Raw genomic sequence first — 24659 nt, 5'->3', positions numbered from 1 at the left:
CAAAGTGCTGTATATGGAGACAAGGGAAGGTTTCACGTCATCATCTTAATTCGTTGCTGCTTTGTGATACTTGTTTCACCAATTGTTGGTTAATGATAATATATAAATACATATATTATATATTATATATACATAATATATCAAATTGAATTTGCTATGTATATTGTATAAGGATGAAAGCTTGATAGAGTAGAGAATAGATAGGCTACTACTAGACACTGTCTAGTAGACAGTACCGTGACGTCATGTTACTTTCACCTCATTGTTGAATGGTACAGATTTATTTCGTTTAAAATCAAAGTACGATTTTTAGATTTTAGAGTACGTGTTTACGGAATTTTTAGCAAATTTACCAAGAAGTCAACAAATTCTCCCCTCAAATCGCATGTCTAGAAATGTGGTTAAAAACACAGGACACGCTTATTTCCTGCGATGCAACACTAAGTTTGGCGTCGAATTCAATGAAATAAAGTCAACAAATTGTATTCAATTTGAAAGTAGTATAACCATGAGAACTACTATCCATAAAAAGTTCAGGTTTTCTCCCTGGCTTTATTATCTACAAACAGCTCTGCAGTACGTGTAGGTCGGCATATTAATGACGTGAATTGTAAATATAACGTTTTATCGTTTTAAAGTTTGTGTAATGAATCTTGTTTATTTGCTTTTACATAGTGAAACGTATGCTTGGTTCACATTCCGACACAATCGCTGTTTTCAAAGTAAAACGACGTCTCTAATCGTAGTAAATTTTAAAATCTACTCACTACTAAGTACTAAAGTTTATAAATCAAAGAATGCCATTGTCAATATTGCGAACTACTACCACTGTACCAGCCTAGCATGTCGCATGTGTCTATTGGGGTTGACTTCGTACCATACTCTGTGCTCTGTCATGGAGACCACTATTAGGATCTGTAGTGCACTGACCACTATTGCAGTCAGTGTCACTGTAACTTGTGATGTCGGTGTACTTGTGATGCCTTAGTGCCTTAGTGCACAAGCGACTAAGGCGGGCCCAGTAGTCAGTGTAATAAGCGCCAAGCGCGAGCACAGAACTTTTTTGCTCCGATTTCGATAAATTTGGTACCAAAAGTTGTCTAAAAATGTGAATAAAATAAATCTACCGTGTAGCAATTTTCGCTAAAAATGCTACACGGCGCTTGTTCGCCGCGCGTGCTTTTTTCGCGCAAATATTTAGTTTTTGGCCTATGATTTGAAACTTTTACAAAATAGCAAGTATACAAATGTACAGCAATTCGAACAAACATATAAAATGGGCCGAAATGTATAAATGCTAAAAAGCGTGGGTCAGTGAAACAAGTACAGAGGACAACTTTCAGAACAAGAGTTTTTTGGCCTCCCAAAGTCTCAATAACATCACCTCCACCTAGTAATAAAATTATGAAATGTGAAAAGTGTGAAACAATCAAATAATAATGTATGTATATAATATAATTGTCTCTCAAATACAGATAACGTCCGTTAACTCTTAAAATACCCCTACAAGTACATATTATACTGATCGGTGGTTTCCGAGAAACATGAATTACGTCATCATGGTGTCTTCTTAACCCGGCTACAGACCTTCCCGTTACGGATGTAGTGGTCGAGATGAGTCTGTTCAGCCCTCTTCTTCTTCAGGTCAGTTACCACGTTCTTCCTTGCTGCACGCTCTTCACTGGATCTATCAGGACAGATCCATACATTTTTGTGTGCATCAGCCATCTTCAGTCTCCCTGTTTTCATCAGAATCTGATGAACTGCTGTTGAGCTTGGGACGGTGATCTTGACTGGTCGGATAGCCGTACCTGGCCTCTTCCAGCCGACTCTAGTCGCTTCAAAATGAGGTTTCTCCCCGATCTCCTCCAATAGTGCGGTTACCAGAGCTGGTAGCTGTTCTTCATCCTCTTCTTTCAGACCAAACACTATCAGATTCTTGCTCCTGTCCTCCTCTGCAGCCACACTCTTCATTACATTCTTCAGAATTTTACTGTTGCAGACCGCGCCACTTGTGCTGTTCTTTTGTACAGCTGCACTGTAGCTCTTAATCCCTGTCTCCATCGTTGTTTGTACTGTCTCTTCAACTGACGTCTTAAACAACTGTAGTTGTTCGTCCTTCTGCACTAGCAACTGGTCCTGCAACCTGACCATCTTTTCCTTGTCTGCTAGTGCTTCCGTCTTGAGGCACTCAACGATTTCCATCATAGCGCTCATCTGACTACTCTGCCGTCGTACGAGGTCTGCTGCTTGCATAACCCAGTTTGCCATATACCTTTTATAGATAGACGGAGACATGAGTATTTCCTGGTCCATATTTCCACGAATTTCGAAGATTTCTAATTTCAGTTCTCTTGCCATCGAAGTGAACCATCTTTCAGCACAGCCCTCTACATCTTCCTTTTCTTCGTAGTTGAAATCCTTGATTTTCTTCTGAGATCGGGTCAAATTCAGATCATCCTCCATGGTGTACTTGTATAATAATGTACAATTACACACGCAAAGGCTAACTACGCGGTAGCAGCAAACTGAACTTATCGCTAAGTTACAAAAGATAAGGGAGCTCGATAATTGCAACGTAAGCTACACACACTACACACACTATAACTTTCACATTTTCAGTTATTATCACATAATTATTATGGCATCGTAATCTAAATCAGCTCATCAAGACGAAACTTTTAGTACTAATATTTTAAGATTTAAAGGAAAATTATTTTCAAAATTTTAAAATATGAACACAAGGGTCCATATTTTGAAAAATTTGGTGCTTCAAATATTATAATTTTGGTACCAAAAGTTGTGTCTGACTAAGCTCATTTACATTACGATCCTGTAAGAATTATTTTAAAATATTCAATATTTTAGGAGTTATAGGCATTTTAAGCAATAAATTACCGATTTTTCGTCCTTTGTACACTCTTGCAATGCACAGGAGGCCCACATACAGCTCGACGTTATCGTGCTCAGTGCTACACGGTGAATTTTCATTATTCACAGTTAGAGGCAACTTTTGGTACCAAATTTATCAAAATCAGAGACAAAAAATTCTGTGCCAGCTCATGGCGCTTATTACATAGAGTTAGACTACGGATGATGATTAATCACTCTACACTCGACTGTCACGTGACTTTTTCAACCCGTTCTCTAGGCTGGTATGGCCCTGAAAGACTTTTCGAAACCCTAACCCTCTTATATATCTGATCCCAACCCTAACCCTAACCCAATCCCTAACAAAAGCATATGCTGAAATCCTAACCCTAACGAGAAATTCGACCAACTCCCTTATACGGTCATATCACGTGATCAAGACAGTTTTTCGCCAGTATCTCGGCAGGGGAGCATTTTAACCTTATGTTCAATGTCATTGGGGGGATTCTGAATCAGCGTCTGAAAATACATCGATTCGAGCTGGTTTCAACTGTCGGGGGCCCTTTTAGAACAATCTTGAAGATCAACTGTAAAGTGATTTAGCACGCTCGTTAGACTACAGCTACTCCTCCAGCTAAGCTTATTATAGCGCAGGCAACACTGGAAGCGAAATTGACACACGCTGCAACCCCTTTTGATCGCGCGCGGTGGCCGGCCGGCCGGAGTGCACGAGAGAGGTATACAACGTGTAGCAAAAGCATATTTGTTCTCCCCAAAGTACTCTTTATCGAGGAAAATGTACCAAATTGACATGTTGCTGATCACATGCAAGAACTTGACTATGAAGTTGGTCACAGCAACTACCAAAAGGTCTTCCTGTATGATCAGCATCCCTGTAAATATTCCCATTGACCATTGTTAATGATCTGGCCCGGCGCGCGCTACTTCGTAGCACTTGCCGTCGAGAAGAAAGCGGCGCGCGCTACTTCGAAGAAATTTAGACGAGTAACATCCGTCAAATATTCCCACAAATTATCATAAGCTAAATTTTAATTATAAATTACGGATCGTGATAATGCAAATCAAAAATATAATTCATACGAAGATTTCTTTAACATAAATTGCTTTGGGGTTTTCCTTTTCTCCCTGGTAAGTCCAGTGTATTGATGGCAAAAATGAGGAAAGAAAACGCTGGTTCGTCAACAAAACATGGACCCCGCAAAACATGTCCTAACATTGTACAATCTCCACCGACTACGGGGCACGGGCCACGTTTTCTGGCAATGGTTTAGCATTGCAGCGTTTATACAAGTTTTTGTTGGAGATGCAAGATGACTCCTGGGTGTTACCCTGCCGATTATTGAAAAAATGCAGTTGTATTTTGACATTTTTATGTGATTAGCTCCATCTCTATATCATGCATGTCCCATTGTGTAGAATTTGACATATGACTGCCGTGGCAAACAAATCAAACAATCAATTGTCGGTCATGTTTGTGTAATTCAAACCAGCAAACAAGAAAAATGCTATAAATATATTACACTGTAAGAATTTTTGACAAAACAGCATAAAATAATAATTAATTAAAATGTTTAAATATCAAAATTTAGTGGTGAGTAAATTAACCAATTTTCACAGAAAATATCGCACTGATGGTAATCAACCAACTCGCATATTTCCTAAAAATCTTTCTCGCAAATGAGCAATATAACAGTTACTATCAATATTATTGGTAGGTGTGATGTTATTCTACAGTTCAAGGCAAATCCTATCGGCACAAAGCTTTTTACCAAGTACTAGTGTTCAAAGTGCACGCCTCGGTTAGTAACACTGAAAGGTATGCATGTTCCCACATTATCATTTTTAAATTAAAAGAACACTCCAATTGTTGTAACTTACAGAATATTTAATTTAAACAACTCGAGCTCTTAAAGTGATAAAGTAGCATAAAAAACTCCTATCCGTCCCCCTAAATCAATCCAGTGGCATGGATTGTGAAACCCAACCTAGGCAATTGAATCTTAGCTTCAATCCAATATGTAAAGGAAACTGTAGTTAACTATGGTATAAAATATTAGTGTTGTGGATAATGGATATTTGGCGAAATTTTCTCATCTTGTCGGAATAAAATCTGGGATTTAAACATTAAACTTAAATATTTTTTCTTCAAAATCAAAACATGCTACTTATTTAATTTCAGGTGGCATTTTGACATTGTAACGGCGTAGAAGTAAGGAATATCATTGCATTTACTATTCCATTACATCTATAAGCTTTCTTTAAACTAACTCCTGTGAATAATTTAAATTCTCTGTACAAACTAACTCAATAAGCAGAAATAATCATATTGATGGTCACAAAAAATTGACGGACCAGGAAAGGGACAAGGTTTAACCTGATGAACCGAAGTAAAAAACATTATCGCCGATCAACCCAATGAAAAACACCCGTTCCACAAAGCTGAACCTATCAACCTCACTTCGCTTAAACCCGAACAAAACAGTCAATCAAAACCCTAATTTATAAACCCTCGCTCCCCTCAATCGGGGGGGTCGTTAGAATGGGCGTTATAACCAGCTTGAGAGGGCATGACGTCATACTGTTCATCTGATTCTCTGCTAACTGGTAGAGTTGATAAGAAGCTAGGAGAGCTATCTGGGAGAGAAGTGATGAAGCGCGGACCTGATGGCCCGTTCGAGCTGCACTCGTGAGGTCTGGAGTTGCAGTCTTGGTGACGGCCGCCGCACTCGTGCTGCGCTAGCGGCTGGTAGAGGACGGGAGAGGGGTTGGATTGGGTGGGGAAGGAGAGGAGATGGTAGTCTGAGGACAGGTCACGGAGGATGTGAGGGTGCTCTGTGTACGCTGGGGGAGCTTCATCTGAAACACAGATATTTATAATGTGTACGCTGGGGAGCTTCATCTGAAATACTGATATTTATAATGTGTACGCTAGGGGAGCTTCATCTGAAATACAGATATTTATAATGTGTACGCTGGGGGAGCTTCATCTGAAATACAGATATTTATAATGTGTACGCTGGGGGAGCTTCATCTGAAATACAGATATTTATAATGTGTACGCTGGGGAGCTTCATCTGAAATACAGATATTTATATGTGTACGCCGGGGGAGCTTCATCTGAAATACAGATATTTATAATGTGTACGCTGGGGGAGCTTCATCTGAAATACTGATATTTATAATGTGTACGCCGGGGGAGCTTCATCTGAAATACAGATATTTATAATGTGTACGCCGGGGGAGCTTCATCTGAAATACAGATATTTATAATGTGTACGCTAGGGGAGCTTCATCTGAAATACAGATATTTATAATGTGTACGCCGGGGGAGCTTCATCTGAAATACAGATATTTATAATGTGTACGCTGGGGGAGCTTCATCTGAAATACAGATGTTTATAATGTGTACGCTGGGGGAGCTTCATCTGAAATACAGATATTTATAATGTGTACGCTGGGGTGCTTCATCTGAAATACAGATATTTATATAAAAGCTCTAACTAACAAAGTGGAATCAAACATGGTTATACAAATTAGGGTTTAGATCAACACTAAAAAGAGCTCAGCTTGTCTTCCCTTCAACTTAACACATTACACTTAGATTAAAACTCCAACAATGAGATCTATATAAATGAGCTGCACTTACCCTCCACCTCAGGTAGGGTTACAAGGCCGTGAAGACCGGCTGCACCTGCTAGAGGGGTCTGTGGTACCTCTTCCGCCTGAAACGAGTACAATTATAGTACCTATAACTTAATATAATATAATGAAATGGAATTTATATAAATGGTTAATATTCAGCATCCAAGTTGCTCAACTATCCACCGACCATTAGGGGTCGTTCACATCTTACGTAATCAGTCGATGGGGGGGGGGGGGGGGCGGGGGTTTCCAAATGATTACGCTAGTGTAATTTGGACACAATAGCACAATGTGTAAAGTGATTACGGAGGGGGAGGAGGGGGGGGGTTAAAAATTGTCCAAAAAGTGATTACGTAATAATATGTGAAGGACCCTTATTTGAAGGGTAAACATGGAAAGTCACGTACCATGTTGGACCAGTGATTGTGTAAAGCTTGTAAAGGAGTGTTAGCAATGGGAAGAGGAGAGTCCATTGCGAGGGGATTATCATTCTCTAGGTACTGAGAAAGTTAATGTGTTAGGGTTATAAGAGGATGCGGTATTATAACAGGTGCACTGTGCAGTCGTAAAATAGATGGACAGAGACGTTTATTTGACCAACAGAATTATAATATACCATATAGTATATATATTATATACTATACTATATAGTATACTATATTATATAGGGCATTATTATATAGTATAACGCTTGAATAAAAACTTGAATAAAAACTCCAGATGTTCTGAGCATATAAGTTAACTCCAAAATAGCATCGCACGACTTACCTCGTGTCTATTATTACGGCGTTTCCTTTGTCGTCTCCTAAACGTGAAGGCCACAAATCCGGTTACAAAGCAGAGCACCACAACTAGCACACATATTATTAGAGTTATTATCGTCCGCTTGTTCATCTGGTTACCATATTGTTGCTCTTCTGTTCCGTTAGTGATCGCGTCTGATATGGAGAGAAATTGTGTTAGTTTTGTTTAATGTCTATCGAATATTGGATTTTAAATTTAGACTTAAATGTAAATTCAAATTTAGAACTTTAGAATTTGTTATTTAAATTCAGTTTTCCTCATCTGTAAGTGCGGACCTTAGATCATTTGCCATTAATGTTAAATGTACTAAAACCGGCGCGACTTCGCTATAAAAACAGTTTTTAGATGAAACTAAACTTTACTGGAGGACCACAGCTGTGCAGATTGTGGTCTTGGCTGGTCAGTGGTCATTACTCTACCTAGATCTGTTTCTCGATCATATTTTCCATTACTACTTTAACACATGCTATTACCAAGTCAGATAACAGATGTTCACCCATTAAGTTTTAATTTTTACAAATCGTTTACTTTTCGTTTATTTTCTCAACTTTTCTCCGTTTTCCATCACGGTCTGCAATTCTAAGCTATGCCGGCCAGGACCACATACTGAAAAATTATCGACATCTGTGAACAAATCGAAATTCTCAGAATCGAGCAGTAATGCAGGGGTTTACTATAGTTCACTAGTAATATACAGGGTGGGCCAAAAGTCAGTGGGCATACGTTGGCCTTAATAGCTCAGTCACTGAGTGCCCAATTGAAATAATTCTTTCTGGTATGACTTACTACCACCACTGGTTCGAGGAATTTGTCGAATCGATAAATATTAGAGTTCGTTTTTTTCAAATGAAGGTTCATTTTTGCATTTATTTGATAGTTTTGATAATCGAATCGAGCTCAATTTTATTGAATTGTGTTTGACCATTCGAATTACGCTTGTCCTGAAAAAATTTGATTGACGATGTCAACCCATCGAGATCGTTGCTCTGCGAAGCAGAGCAACGATCGACGATGCGATGCAAGAATGCTAGTTCGCGCGGCGCGGCGAAGTCCTCCAAGAAAAAAATTAGAACTGCAGCTTCTCAGATGACAGAGATATGAAGCATAACGAGTTTATTGATTACGTGTGATCAGGTGATTGGTTTACCTAATCACGTGATTAGGTGACCCCGTTAACCACCCCGTTAAACATTATGGGAATTGTTAAGGGTGCCCAATTAAGGTGTCGTGTCACGGTGCCACATAATCACCCAGTCAATGTTGTTAACGCGATACAGAAAATGCTTGATAACTTCGTCATTTCTAATCTGTTTTGCCTCATGTTTTCAGATCATATGCGACATTTCATAATCTACCGTCTCTGAAAAAAATAGGCGTTCAACATGTTCAGAGAAAACAATATCTAGGTGTTTTAATATTGAATGGACGTGGTCTAAAATATTCGAATTTTCAAATTTTGACGACGAAATCCTCGAACCAGTAAGTACAGTATGCCATCTGCAAAGCAACAGCTCTCAAATATAAAACACAGCGGAGCTATTAAGGCCAACGTATGCCCACTGACTTTTGGCCCACCCTGTATATATAATATATTCACTAGTATATAATCTATATTGCCTCTCATTTTAGGGGAGGTGGTTTCTGAGAATCGATGCAGGAGTTAACCATTTTATAATTTATAGCAGGGCCTCTTAAAGGAAGGTTGTCGAGGCCTCAGTCAAATAAATGATCAAAATCATGAATTTTTCGATACCTTTTAGTCAATTTCAGCTGGTCATTACTCATTACTCGATTTTTTATTATTTGCCCTTTCGTAATTTAATGTGTTCATCGATTAATTATTTGTGAGGTAATATGAAAGGTTGTTTGAAAATGTATTCCTTAAGGGGGCCGGGGGTCTTCATCAAAATTCTCTCGAAATTGACTTTATAGTTGTTTCTGATAGAGGGGAGTGATATCTACCAGCTGCTTTTGGTTCTATGGAAAAATATTTTTCCTAGCCGAAATTATCGCCGGTGGTCTGAGGTCAGCGCTTATGTGTAATTGTATTGCGCGAGCGATTGAAGACCCCCGGCCCCCTTAAGTAGGATCTCGACACCCCACTCATCCCCCTTTACTTTCAAAAAGAGGACTTTCGCGATATGTGACCAATACCAAATAGTTGTTTATTAGTTGTATTCCCCTAAAAATACTCCAATAGGATATAAGTTAAGTTTCCTAACCACGACATTTATTATTACCCCCCTCCCTCTATTATTATATCAGTATTGTAACAACAGCCTCTCAGTCTCGACTATTTAAATCACGTGCCAAATCATTGCCTTAGCAGGAGTGCCAACTGTATAGATTAACACGAGTCAACAATAAATGATGATTTGGCGTGACATTAGATAAGCGAGCATGTGAGCTTGGATACCAGCTGCCAGATGTGAAGACCGGGCCATTACTACTAAAATCTTTGTCGCGGCTTGGTCAAGATGTCTGGAAATTCTCATGAACCCTGGCCGGCCACGGTGGTTACCCGCAATTTAAGTCATAATATTATACAATTATCATATTTGGTCAATTGGTACAATTCATCTTGAGCGCAGCAGTTATCAGCACCAAACAATGCCCATCGTGTAAAAGCACCAGCTGCCCCAACAAGGCATAACACTAAATAGAAAATATAAACCACTTAATCATACTTAAGAGAATTAAGGCGATCAATTAATAAATTAACTGATTATTAAGATATTTACCTGTAGGACTGTCGACCCGGAGGTTGATGAACTGGTGAACTGTACCCTCCTGGTTCTCCAACGTACACTTGTACTGACCAGCATCTATAGTCATCACTCTGATCAGTTTCAGAGACCCGTCCTCCAGGACTACTGAGCCCTGCGAAAAACCAAACTAATTACAAATCTATTACATTTATTGAGTAACGTGTCACGTGATGAAAACGTTTTAAGCGGGTAAAAGCCAGTCCAAACCCTGGCTTCATAACATGAAGGCCTCGTTTTAATTTGTATTGAAAAGCACTAATATAACTCGTCAGCGTAAGATTGGATATAAAAGTTAAGTTAGGGTGATATCAGTAGGGATGTAGGGAGTGTACTGGGCCTCGGAAATGATTTAGGTGTACCTGGAAGTTGACAACATTTGGTTTTTGATAATATATTATGGTTATTTTGGTTTATTCTGACAAGCGACTCTTGACATGTTGATTTGACGTGTGGCAATTACTTTCGTAACCGGACCAGTTATAGAGCAACAAGTTTAGAACTATCCTGATAAATACTTAAATAGCCTTTAAATGGTCATACAATAATTTTCAAGTCGTTAGTCTCGAGTTTCTGTCAAAAACCGAACGTCTCATTCCGCATTCGTATCAACAAATCATTTAGACCCCAGAGATATCTGGCACCAGCTGGAATACATGCTGACATCTCACTTAAAAAGAGATGATGGAAGATGTATGCAAGAAATAGGTGGCAAAACCTCCATCTTTTAGCTACTTAAAACTGGATTTTCATACTCTTGAGCAAAGCTTTAGTTCAGATGTGTTTCAATAGTTTGACTTTTATAACGCCAGAATGTTTCTAAATGATCCATGTTATTTTAGAAATTTCTGTAATTTCATTTACAATACTACTACAGCTTCTACACTCTACAGCCCAAATTTAGTCGTCATGGCGGCAGCAAAGTGGACAATGGTGTCATCGTTGCAGTCCACAATTTCCAAATATTAACATAACAAAATATCAAGAAGTATCAAACAAACACCATGAGACCAAGTTTAAACTAACCTCAGGTAGTTTAGGTCCTATCCGCTCCCAGGTGGCAGCAGGTTTAGGGCTCCCAGTCCCGACGCAGGGCAGCAGCAAGTTGGAGTATCCAACTTGTATTGAAGTGTCTTGTGGCTTCCCTTTATCTGTGAACGCTGGTGCAACTGAAAGTTCAGATGGTTAAGATGAGACGCTAGGTTCAAACATAATTCTTGGTAACCTAGGATAATCGTTGCACGGTTGACCAAACTCCAAAGTTCAAGGCAAATCGTTCGTATCATTTATAACAACTAATATGATAACAAGGAATAATATCCTGAGTTTTTAAAGGGCCTTTTTAAGAAGTTGGCATGTTATTGACCTAGTTAGTCGTGAACCCAGGCCTTTTATAGAAACTATCGTTTTTCAGGTTAACCAGGTGTCCAGAAATTTCCGATTATATTAGAACCTAGCGCAACCCATGGTATAGTTAGTTTGTTCAGACAACATGTTATCGTGAATTACTTTGATATCTTTGTTTGAATCACTAGTAAAAACTTAACAACCTTATACATCAGATAGGCAGCAAACAATGACATCCACTTCCAGTACATCATCTCCCTTCAATTCATCAAGTGAGTACCTTGGGAAGTGGTTCAACACGTGTATTGGAGTAACGGAGTTGGGGCTAGCTGTTCAAACGTTGGTGCTCAATCTCATCGTCACAGCTTACTACAAAAACATTGTCAAGAAAATGGTTCCGTTCATGTACATCCTGCTGTCAGTGACTGACTCAATGACTGGTGTGGCAGCACTTCTGAACGGTCTAATGTTCCTGATCCTGGAATACCACCCTGAACCTAAAGGTAATCCCGGCAACTACCTCCTGGTCCCAACCTACTTCATCTTCTCCATAACCTTCAGGGTCTCAGTCTTCCTCAATCTTATCATCAGCATCGTCAGAACCATCAACATAACCCGCCCCTTCTACAGAATGAAGAGAGTTACTATTGGTGTTGCTGTCACATTGTACAGTGCAGCTTCCGTCTTCTTATCGGTGGCTCTCCTCATCAAAAGGAAGGTTGAATTGTTGAGACCGGACAGAAAGGAGTTGGAGAAGCTCTTGTATAAACCTTCAGGATACCAAATATTGGGATACTCTGGCATATCTGAGACAGAAGAATTCAGGAATGCTACTCTATTTATTACAGTACCATTCGTCCTCCCTTCAGTCGTAGCCGTAATATGCATGGCTATACAAATTCGAGCGGTCTTAAAGCCAAACCCCTCCCGGAGCTCCGAGTCCGACAAGAATAAAGAAATTACTAAAACAATCCTGATGTTAACACTTCTCTTCTTCTTCTGCAACACTCTCTACATCGTCTACCCCATCCTTTACTACGATAGATTCATCAAAAACCCCGACTTACACAGGCAAACCTCGCTGGGTCTAGGCTACATAGAACAGCTGAGATTACAGTATTGCCTGGGAGTGCTGTGTCCTTACATCAACGCTGCTTTCAACCCAGCCATCCTGATCTGGCGTGGTAAGGAGATCAGAGGATCTGTTAAGAAGAAGATAAGTGCTGTGGTGATCAGGCCGATCAGAGAATCTGCACTCTCCCTCATAACCTCACCTGTATCTAGTGCTCGGCAAACCAGATATACTGTTTCTCAACTTTAACATTGGCATTTTATCAGTTGTTTAAGTGGGATTTTGGCGGTTTTGGGTCCTTTATCTGATTGTTTTAAATTCTCTGTTTGGAGTAGAATAGATTCCATTAAAGATTATTGATGTAGTTAGGTTGATTAAATTTATAATTAAAATATTCTTCCAATATTGCCGTGAATTTTTGAGAAATTATTATATCTTACATCTAATCTTAAAAACTCGAAAAGTTGTTTGTACTGTTATCTACAGAAAGGAATTTGTACGTTTTTTAAAACTGAATCGTGCTCGTATTGCACCAGTTATAGCATTAGCTTGACTATTGTCAGAATTATTTCACAACCCCAAAGCTTAAAGCCACTAAACAACACGATAAGGACCATCGGGGACTAGCACTGAGGAGAGGGATAAATGATTTTAAAATTCTCTTACTTTCTTTTAGTTCATACCTTACATATGAGTACAATTAGCATATAACAGTACAATTAGCATAATATAGTACAATTAGCCCTAGTGTATTTATTAAAGGTTAAGTAAAAATAGAGCGAAATAAATTGTCTGAAATAATCCCACTAAGAATCTAAGAAGATTTCAAGTTCTGATTTACATCTACCATCTAATTTTGAAGAGAGGACTTGTAAACTAACAGAGGACTTGTAAACTAAGGTAAAATGTAATGTTTAGTTACTCAGCCAAACCAGAGCTACTAACAGCTCCAAACATAACATTAAATCTAATTTCAGTGTTTATAACCGAGCAACGAGCACAATCTACCTCCAAACGTCTACAAATTCACTTTCACCGCTGCTGCGAGAGAAATGAGGAGTCATTAACATCTGGGGGGGAGGGGGTGGGCACCAGCTGGCCCCCCAAAACATGGACCATGTCTCAAATCGAATCGGGATACTGATAATAGTTGAAAATTTGACCCTAATTCATCAGTCACGGCGCAGCGTTACGCTCACCAGTCACCTGTCGGCTGAGCACAATCATCATCGGGAACAGGGAATAATTAAATGGAGGAATTAGAGGAGAGCAGCCTGAACCGTAGGATACAGGGAAATTGGATCATCATGTGGTGGAGAAATAAACAGGTTAAGATGAGATTCTTATGTGTTGTTTTCATTGTGTCTCCAAACTCGTCCATTAATATTATTTAATGGGCAGATAGTCTGCTTTGATGACGCAGATAACTGGTTTTGACGTCAGTGACGTCACGTTATTTGTACAGTTGATAAAGTTATCTCGTTCAACCAATGTTTACAATTTACATCCCCAAATCTAATTTAAGTTCCTGTAGACAGTGTAATTTTATATTTGTTAAATACACATCAAGATGTGCGACGACGACAAACACCGAACTTTTTACTAACCATCAATCATTTCTATCACAGTTGTTGGCAGTATATTTGTAAGAGTATTTTTAGTTGATACAAAAGTTTACGGAGCGTGATACAAAACACTGAAAAACCTGCCAAATTGCGGTATTTTTAACACGTTACGTGTAATTTTAAGCGATAAGCGTAATATACCATTTTCACAGGTGGTCTAACACGACCATTTTCATAGTCCATGTCGTCAACCTAAAACTCATGACTAATTGTAAATTTAATTCGAAAAACCTCCAGCTAGCAAATGTAACACTCATCTGTTACTCGCATATTTCACATGTTCTCGATTTTCAAATCTCCGTTAGGTAAGTAGCAGACCATAAAGAAACACGTGTTTGCCGTATTTTCAGACTTGTTTTCTCCTGCTTTCGTAGAATTTCATAGACCGGTAGTGCCAGCGTTTAAAATCAGCCCTGCTAAGTGCCCATTAGAAGGCTGACGGGGACCACACCAAAAAGTAACTCATTCCTTCAGGCGCCCTGCGTCAGATAAGGACGTGAGCCAGGTGTCAGAGCCGTCATAATGCTTTACCTGGGGTAAACAGAGCCGCCCTTTATCATCCCTCACTAGATCCTTTATGTCCTTAGTAGCCAATGCGGTGGTTTTTTGTGCTCCCTAATGAGCTAGGATAAGGTTATTGTCAGGAGAGGGATCCTTGGTTAGTTCCTGAGTTCACGTCGGTAGATTGGTCAGTAGTCTCAAATAGGCGCTCCATCAAGCTCAACTAAGGCATTTGGAAGACTTTCTCATTGAAAACATCCAGCACGTTAGCTTGTATGGAATGTTGCTGGTAGTTGGAGAGCTGTATTTAAGAGCCTTATATTAAGGTTATGGATATTACTGACCTTTCTCCAGTACGCCACTATCAGTGTCACACAGTGTCCATTCGTTGATATGAATGAGTAAAACTTGTTTATAAAGTATACTAGGCAGCTACTACTACTACTAGTACTAGGCAGCTGTGAACCCTTAGTATTACTGATAGAGGAGTATACCATAATCTACAGCTGTCTCTAGCATGTCCAATAATCAAGCACTGTCCGTCCTCCGTGGACTGCTTTGACATGCTGCCCCCCCCCCCCCCCCCCCCCGACATGCCGCCTCTACTCCACAATATCGCAGGGCTCATAATGTGGCACAGTGGACTGACCTTCGCTTCCAGCTCTACATTTTTTTAAGTCACTCAATTTTTCCGTCATTCCATATAGTCAATATAAGAGTTGAAATCATCCTTTTTCTGTTTGTCATGTTACAATATTTTATTCGAATTAAGTAAACTTCAAATTTTCCTATGTTTGAGAAAAAGTATTCGATAAATCAACATTAGCGTTTTCCTTCAAGTTATCTGCAAAAAAGTAACAAAAACCTTTTTTAGATGGTAGCAAACTTCTATTCAACCGGAGGCACCGGCGCACCGACAGAATGGATTAAAACTACCAGCTACCTGGGAAGCGTTTTTAATCACATAGTCGGAACTGCAGACTTATTGTTAGGACTGCAAGCTATCATAGCGAACGCTCTGGTTATATCATTCTACTTCCCTTCTTACAAAAAAGTCGTTCCATTCATGTATTTGCTAATGGCGGCTTGTGATTCAATCACAGGTATTGGTGCCATCCTCACGGCCATAATGTTCTTCTTGCTAGAAACAGATACCTACAAGGCTGCCCTGCATATTGTCCCAGTGGCATACGCAATCTACTCAATCACCTTCAAGGTTTCAGTCTTCTTGAACCTTGCCATCGCCATCGTCCGCACCATCAACATTCTGCTACCTTTCTACAGGATGCGGATTACAGGGATTGGTGTAGCGACAGCTACCTACTCCTGCGGGTTGCTTGCATTCACAATCTGGCAGTTGACCAGCTGGGATCCACACCACTCTCTTTTAAATACTTATGTGTACTCTCCTGGTCAATATCAAGTTCTTTATATCAGCGGCACTGGAGATAAGGGCGAGTGCCGCAATGTAGCCTTATTCATAAGTATACCCTACCTAATTCCCTCTTGTATAGTCCTTGTCTGCATGGCAGTTCAAATACGGACCATTCTCAAGCAGCGACCTGACAGAACCGCTAACACGCAAACACAACGGCAAATAACCATCACCATTTTCATGCTTACAGTCTTATTCTTCTTTTGCAATACGGCCTACGTGTATTACCCTATAAATTATTGTCTCAAAGCATATGGAATTTTAGAGAAAAAATTTGACAAAAGCAGCCAAAGAACCGTGAGCATGATTTCTTATCTGACAGGGGTGATGTGTCCGTTCATTAATGCAGCACTAAATCCAGTGATCCTCATAATGAGGGGTCAGGCATTGTCAGGGTTCCTCAAGAGGAAACTACAGAGGTTCAGCACCACTGCGCAAAACAACGTGACCAACATCTCCATGGCATCCATCAGGAACCCCAACTTCAGAAAAACAGACTCATCACGACCGTTGAGTGCAAAGAGTTTGAATGAAATACCTTCAGGTGAGGGGGCTTCCTACAAGGGTCCCACAACTCAACTTTAAAGATACTTGGTGTAAACACCTTCGTGAGAGACGTTTAAATGGACCAATTCTATTTTATAGAAACCCAGGACTCTAGATTTAGCTAAAGACAATTTATGATATTATGTAGTAACAACATAGTTGTACGGAAAGCATGATAGCAAACCACCCTTTCTTGTCAACAACGTAGATTTTTAACCTTTTCAAATTTAAGTTTTCAAATGACGAAATGAATATTTTATGTTACAACCTTATTTAAAACTGAAACAATGGACTTTCATTTGTAAATCACCTGAAAGTTACCAGACAACAACCTAAAACAGGCAAATTTTATTTTTTTAAATTGGAAAACATCGGAAAATCAGTACAAAAATCAAACAAACCGAGGACGGACAGGCAGGCCTCCGCGAATACAGCTCCGCTTGTGTTGTTCATATTACACCGGTAGCAGCCCTCATCTTCAGCCCGGAGGAGAGGTATCAGCAGGTGACCGTTATCCATTGTCTTGCTCTTCCGGGGAATTACTCCTCCTGACAGAGAGTGGTGTTCAAGACGGACGTGAAAATAAATTACCATATCAATATCTTCTAAAAGAATGATCACTAAAATTTAGTGTGCTTACAGTTATACTCACAGCTTAACTAACCTGGTTTTGTCCAGAAGAAAGGATGGCTGTCCCTGGCAGAACAGACAAGTATTGCTGTTTCACCCTCTCGGAAGGTCTCATTCTTTGGTACAGACTTAAACCTGTTGTTAGTTAGATTTCAATAAGCATGTAGCAAAGTTCGAAAGATATGAGCTGTCTCTCAGTCTCTGTTCTGAGAATGGTCGCATCATTTATCAATAGCACAAAATCCTAAAATGTCAGTGAGTATTCATCAGAATGTAAGATTCAACATTGCAAACTTACGTGGGAGGGTCCTCGCACTGTGATAAAGGAGATATCCAGGAGGTAGTACAAGTGTGGGACTCAGTGCAGGACCAGGTGCCTTGTCCGTAACACCACCCACACATAGGGTAGTGGTGGGATATACAAGAGCTGAGAGGGGCACTGGGGTTAGGGGTGGGATATACAAGATCTGAGGGGAGCACTGGGGTTAGGGGTGGGATATACAAGATCTGAGAGGGGCACTGGGGTTAGGGGTGGGATATACAAGATCTGAGGGGAGCACTGGGGTTAGGGGTGGGATATACAAGATCTGAGAGGGGCACTGGGGTTAGGGGTGGGATATACAAGATCTGAGGGGGCACTGGGGTTAGGGGTGGGATATACAAGATCTGAGAGGGGCACTTTGTTTCTGTCTAGTTCGAATGTACCGTCACGGGGGGAACCAACGGGCATTAATGGGCATTAATGGGCATTTATGGGCATTAATGGGCATTAATGGGCATTAATGGCAGTGGCAGTCTGTGCAAAATTTTAAAATACTGCCATTAATGCCCATACTTTTTTATTCGCTTTTGAAACTTTCAGGTCACGTCTATTTCATACCTACAATAAATATCCTGTCTACAGACCATATTAAAGGTTCATGACGCCCAAAAATAACCCACCCTTATATTTTAATATATTGTTGTTATGTAACATATAACTAAGATTAGTCAAAACCGGACCTTTTTATCTGCTTCCTATCCCGAGATATTGGGAGATCTAATTATGCTCCCCACCGAGCTTGTGACGTCACGTTTGTGCCCACCTTGCTTGGTTAAAATAACACTGCTCCTACAGCTATAATAAGGTTGTTTCTGTTGTTTCTGACATAAATTAGGTTGCCCCCTCTCCAGGTGACCAAGAGCTTAGGGTAGCGCGACAATTGACCCCCCGACAATTGACCCCCCGACAATTGATCCCTTATGTAATTACACTGGGGTCAATTGTCGCAAAATCTAGGGTTTAGTACGAAAATTGACCCCCCGACAATTGACCCCCCGACAATTGACCCCCCGACAATTGACCCCCCGACAATTGACGGCCCCCCGACAATTGACCCCTTATATAATTACACTGGGGTCAATTGTCGCGAAATCTAGGGTTTAGTACGACAATTGACCCCCCGACAATTTACCCCCTATGTAATTACGCTGGGGTCAATTGTCGCGAAATCAAGGGCTTAGTACGACAATTGACCCCCGACAATTGACCCACCATGTAATTACACTTGGGTCAATTGATCGAGTTAGGGTCAGGATCCTAGGTCAGGGTCCTAGGTCAGGGTCCTAGGTCAGGGTCCTGGGTACGGTCAGGGTCCTGGGTTAGGGTTAGGGTCAGGGTCAGGGTCAGGGTCCTGGGTCAGGGTCCTGGGTTAGGGTCAGGGTCAGGGTCAGGGTCAGGGTCAGGGTCAGGATCAGGGTCAGGGTCAGGGTCAGGGTCAGGGTCAGGGTCAGGGTCAGGGTCAGGGTCCTGGGTCAGGGTCAGGGTCAGGGTCAGGGTCAGGGTCAGGGTCAGGGTCAGGGTCAGGGTCAGGGTCAGGGTCAGGGTCAGGGTCAGGGTCAGGGTCAGGGTCAGGGTCAGGGTCAGGGTCAGGGTCAGGGTCAGGGTCAGGGTCCTGGGTCAGGGTACGGTCAGGGTCCTGGGTCAGGGTCCTAGGGTCAGGGTCAGGGTTATGGTTAGGGTCAGGGTTAGGGTCAGGGTCAGGGTCAGGGTCAGGGTCAGGGTCAGGGTCAGGGTCAGGGTCAGGGTCAGGGTCAGGGTCAGGGTCAGGGTCAGGGTCAGGGTCAGGGTTAGGGTCAGGGTCAGGGTCAGGGTCAGGGTCAGGATAAAGGTTAGGGTCAGGATAAAGGTTAGGGTCAGGGTCCTGGGTCAGGGTCCTGGGTCAGGGTCAGGGTCAGGGTCAGGGTCAGGGTCAGGGTCCTGGGTCAGGGTCAGGGTCAGGGTCAGGGTCAGGGTCAGGGTCAGGGTCCTGGGTCAGGGTCAGGGTCAGGGTCAGGGTCAGGGTCGGGGTCAGGGTCAGGGTCAGGGTCAGGGTCAGGGTCAGGGTCAGGGTCAGGGTCAGGGTCAGGGTCAGGGTCAGGGTCCTGGGTCAGGGTACGGTCAGGGTCCTGGGTCAGGGTCCTGGGTCCTAGGGTCAGGGTCAGGGTTATGGTTAGGGTCAGGGTTAGGGTCAGGGTCAGGGTCAGGGTCAGGGTCAGGGTCAGGGTCAGGGTCAGGGTCAGGGTCAGGGTCAGGATAAAGGTTAGGGTCAGGGTCCTGGGTCAGGGTCAGGGTCAGGGTCAGGGTCAGGGTCCTGGGTCAGGGTCAGGGTCAGGGTCAGGGTCAGGGTCAGGGTCAGGGTCCTGGGTCAGGGTCAGGGTCAGGGTCAGGGTCCTGGGTCAGGGTCAGGGTCAGGGTCAGGGTCAGGGTCAGGGTCAGGGTCAGGGTCAGGGTCAGGGTCCTGGGTCAGGGTCAGGGTCAGGGTCCTGGGTCAGGGTCAGGGTCAGGGTCAGGGTCAGGGTCAGGGTCAGGGTCAGGGTTAGGGTTAGGGTTAGGGTTAGGGTTAGGGTTAGGGTTAGGGTTAGGGTTAGGGTTAGGACTTAGGGTTAGGGTCAGGGTTAGGGTCAATTGTCGGGGGGTCAATTGTCGCCCACCCGAGCTTAGCCAGCAAGGCTATGGGTCATGCGATACTGATACAGACGAAGAAGGATCATACATCCCGGAAGGATCTCGCCTCAGTGCTCTAGTACCGATTGAAAGCTGGTGCTCATGTGGTCTGCGTATTAGATGCCATCTGAGATAGAGAACTACTACTGTCGAGAAAGCACGTGTCTCATGGTTTCGATTTTTCTATTAAATATGGGCATTAATGGGCATTAATGGGCATTAATGGGCATTAATGGCAGTGGCAGTCTGAACAAAATTTTAAAATACTGCCATTAATGCCCGTTGGTTCCCCCCCACCGTCACAATAGTGACTTTAAATATACAAGATCTGAGAGGGGCACTGGGGTTAGGGGTGGGATATACAAGATCTGAGGGGAGCACTGGGGTTAGGGGTGGGATATACAAGATCTGAGGGAGCACTGAGGTTAGGGGCGCTGTTCACATAGTAAGACGGCGTTTTAATACTTATTCTCGTAAATGTTTGAAGGTTGAAATTGGTCTACGTCTAATCGAAATATTAATTGTTAAAACTTCTGGCTATAAGAGTATAAGAGTATTATTGACTTTCTTCTGTTTGTAATTTGACCACATCGGCTCAATGAATGACGTTTTACGGCTATTGAGGTAATGAGTTTGGCTCCAGGACGGGCGATAAGGATTATAGTTTTCTAAGAAGCTCTAATGATGCACTGGACGCAGTTGACTGACTTAGCAACGGCCCGCCAGAAAATGTAACATATCTATATTCTATAATCGGTTGTAATTATTACCAACAAATTTAGAAATTCTTAAGACATTTGTTTGAACCGCTGGATGTGTAGCTTCTCATAACTGCTAGCCATCAAGTACCTTAAAAGGAGCTGCAAATTCGAAAAAGCCCACGTCACAAACACAGGTAAATTTGGCAAACCTTGCTCTGGATTTAGGTATTCGAGGATATGAGACGACAGGATGTACAGAGGACAATTAAATCGTCTTTAGATTATTGCGATTAAGATTGGTTGCTCAATATCTATTGGTTACATTGTTAAGGCAAATGAAGATTACAGGCATCTATAAATAAAGTTTCGTGTGCATTCTGTTAAATTCAACATAATATTGACCGAACAAATGGGTCGACGATAATCTAACTATAATCGATAAAGTCAACTTTTACTGTAACACACCTAGTACATAATATTACAAATGCCAACTTGTGTCAAGACTTTATAATCAAATTTAAGGATATTATGTTGAACTTTCGCAAGTAAGGGTCACGACATCGTTTATTTTTAATAACTTGTGTCATTTCGTAATATTATGTTGATTAAATTCTTGTCACCAATCTACCAAGCAAGAATTTTTGTGCAGTCGGGCCTGGCCGAGCATGCGACGCATGTGCTTGGTCAGCGATGGAATGGACTGGATCGACGATTAATAGTACAAAATACACATTACTTGATAACTTTTGATCTAGCCGATAAAGATCGATTGAAACGCTTTTTCTTGTTAGCGTATATCTTGCAATTTGATATTAAAGCTAGCTAAATTGTTAATAGAGCAGCTAGAGCGGCACTATGTAGCCAGGCTAGTTAGAGCTGGCTATCGCAGGGATCGGAGCGGCCGGGCTCATGCAGCTATAGCTAGCGCGCCAGCTAGCTATATTATATTAAGCCGCGCACACGTGGAGTGGATAACAAAAGATCTGGACTTGCGCGTTCCATACAGTCGCATATAAGTGGGCGACAAATGAGAACTGGCAAATCAAGCAATTCCCCACACAGAGCCCTTGCCTTTACACACTTCAATGCCTTTCTAACTGTACTTTAACAATAAACAGATTGGATGCAATAAACATGGTTAGCTGATAATTACTGCATATTATGTACATGGCTGCTGGCACGGGAAACCTCTTTCAACTGCTTTCAAACTTATCTACATAGTATGGCAGGGTTAACTTCTATATATAAAATGATGTCCAACCCCTACAAAATTAAAACAATTACCAAAATGTCATCATAAATTAGTCTGAATGGACATAATTCAAGTAAATAGACAGCCGACGTATACATTAATTTTGTTTCAAATTATTCGAGGAGTTACTAAGAAATCACGATTCACCGTAATTACATCTTGGTCTGACCACAGTTTAGGAGAATTATCGTAATTAATTTGGAGACTTTTTAAAGTTATCAGTAGATATTAGAAGCGATAACAAGAGATATTGTTCATAAGGCACGGTAAATTCCTCACTTTTACCCTGCCACTTAGGTGGACGTGTTTCACTTACTGGCATGTTTTAGGTTTGCCACAATCGTATTCTGAAGGGATCATCGTGACGGAGGTCTGGGAGAGAGCGTAGATCTTATCTTGGTCAAGGAGCAGAGATAATATCTCGCTATTAGCCTGAAAAAAGAGTTTTAAAAGCATGTGGTCTAGCATCAATCATCATAACTACCTACCTATCATAACTCATCATGATCAGACGGACTCAACATTCAACAAGAGTTGCATTCTTTTTGTATGGTTTAAAATTGAGGTATGTCTAGACATTTAACGAATTACATACCAGCTTCTAGATCTTTTTTAATCTTGAGACAGTCTGACTAAATTTAAAAAAAGTTAAACGTTTTGTTTTGAATTGAGAAAACAATAAATAACCGTACATAACGTACCGCTTGGAAGGTCTGATCATAGATGATGTGGGGGCTACCTTTATCGTATGTAACACGAATAACTTTCCCTTCAGCTGAAACAACAAATCTGAATCACGATTTAGTCAAATTATCTCACTTATTTTTCGGTTAGTAGCTTAGTTTTAAAGTATCTGAAAGAATTAGTTCCTTTGAAACTGATATCCCATTATTGAAGGAGTAGCTGAGTAGGTTAAACATAATATTATAAAGCAGTAGGTTAAACATAATATTATAAAGGAGTAAGTATAACACAACCACATCTCTGTTACAGTCGCAGCTCAGTGACTGAAATATTGGCAAACTAACAATATGAGATACATATCTAGTCTCTAGAATCTTGATAAGGGAGATGACACTGTATAATATTATTTAGGAGTAGGTGCCAGCTCCTCCCAAATATTTCTACCCTCTGCTGATAGATCATACCAATTATCGTACTTATTTCAACCAATTACTGAGCTTCGACCCTCCAAGCACGACTATCCACCTTACCCGGAGAGAGCGAATTTTTCTCGAGAAAAGTTCGGGTAAGCTGGTTAAAAGCCGTTTAAACCCGACCAGAAGTTGCTAAGAAGCCGTACTCGGTGTCACCACGTAAACATATCTCTCTCATCTGGGCAATATTTACTACCTTATCCCAGAGTTAGAGCTTAACACATCGCTCTCGGATCTGACAGGGTTTTGTGATCGGTCCACGGTTTGAAGCCTTACAGACACTTAGACGATTACATTGAGCTGTTGGGGAACAAACTCGGCGCACAAGCCCTAAAATGCCGTTCTTTCTTCTCACCAACTTCAAATACTTTCAGAACCACGTGCCACATTCTTTAGCTATTTTTATCGCTCAGAAGTCAACATACTATAACCACTAAACGAGGTATGATGCGGGACACTCCCGAGAATATAATATCTACTAACAAAATATACAGGACAACGTGTCCTTAATCTTACCATTACTAGAGAAGAGCTCGTAAAAAGTAGAACCAAAGGCGGAGAACTCCCTGCCAACTAAGCCTGATAGTCTGTGTGAGGGGTAGGAGTAGAGAGGGGTCGAGGAGAAGATGGGGTCGTGCATCAGCACTATTTCACGGGCTGCTGTGATGTTGGGGTGGGAGGTGCACTGAGGAGGAGGAGGGTAGTTAGTAGCTGTACAAATGTTTCGACCTATTTTAAGAATAGGCCCAAGTTAGGTAAAGCCTTAATAATGTCCAACGTGCCGGTTCCCTTTTTTTACATTCAGATTACTATTGTTCTTCTTTCATGTTGCAGTGTTAGTAGTGCACTAGTAGAATATGTGCTAGGGTACGAAAAATGTACCTTTACTTTTTAATGAGCTCATCTAGCAAAATAAGGGCTCCCCCAATTCTTTATTGAGTTTTACTATTTGAGAAATATGTCAAATTTGACATGTCCCCCCGTGATCTCATCCTCTCTGCACTTCTTTGGAACATGACCTTCTCTCATACCTGTACTGGCTTGAAGTTCTTCTTTGGCATCCACCTCATGGTGTCAAAGTCATGTACTTTGTACTTGCCCTTGAAAGCGGCCTCTATTTGTTGGAGAGTAAACGTGCAGAGTATGGAACCACTGACCAGGTTTCTAAAAGTGTGGTTTATGTTTAGTTTCAGGTTAGTGGTGGGTTTAGCAAGCCCGTGGTAATTGTTGCATTCATAGGACTAGTTGAAAGAGCAAGCAAGGTTATACTGGTTATACTGGTTAGACGGTTTGTGGTAGTGGGGTTATGCATGCTTATGTAGTTT

At 41.3% G+C, this 24659-nt stretch overlaps 1 protein-coding gene across 1 annotated transcript in view; it reads right to left on the bottom strand.

Annotated features, from left to right (window-relative positions):
- Window positions 1-4353: 4353 nt before the first annotated feature.
- LOC134811615 (semaphorin-4A-like) overlaps window positions 4354-24659 on the bottom strand; it is a 62662-nt gene continuing 42356 nt past the window's right edge. The window contains exons 12-24 of the mRNA XM_063818591.1: window positions 24366-24498; window positions 23851-24019; window positions 22879-22952; window positions 22494-22609; window positions 17558-17686; window positions 17294-17394; window positions 17031-17177; window positions 11130-11272; window positions 10080-10218; window positions 7303-7472; window positions 6942-7034; window positions 6539-6614; window positions 4354-5748 (exon numbers count right to left, since the gene is read on the bottom strand). Of these exons, the coding sequence (XP_063674661.1) occupies window positions 5411-5748; window positions 6539-6614; window positions 6942-7034; window positions 7303-7472; window positions 10080-10218; window positions 11130-11272; window positions 17031-17177; window positions 17294-17394; window positions 17558-17686; window positions 22494-22609; window positions 22879-22952; window positions 23851-24019; window positions 24366-24498 (1828 nt within the window). The 3' untranslated portion in view covers window positions 4354-5410. The remainder of the gene's footprint in view (window positions 5749-6538; window positions 6615-6941; window positions 7035-7302; window positions 7473-10079; window positions 10219-11129; window positions 11273-17030; window positions 17178-17293; window positions 17395-17557; window positions 17687-22493; window positions 22610-22878; window positions 22953-23850; window positions 24020-24365; window positions 24499-24659) is intronic.

This window comes from Bolinopsis microptera, chromosome 2 (assembly GCF_026151205.1).
Source record: "Bolinopsis microptera isolate Bmic1 chromosome 2, MBARI_Bmic_1.0, whole genome shotgun sequence".
Taxonomy (NCBI): Eukaryota; Metazoa; Ctenophora; class Tentaculata; order Lobata; family Bolinopsidae; genus Bolinopsis; species Bolinopsis microptera.
Note: the sequence above shows the minus strand (reverse complement) of the source record. Positions and strands in the feature narration are given on the sequence as shown.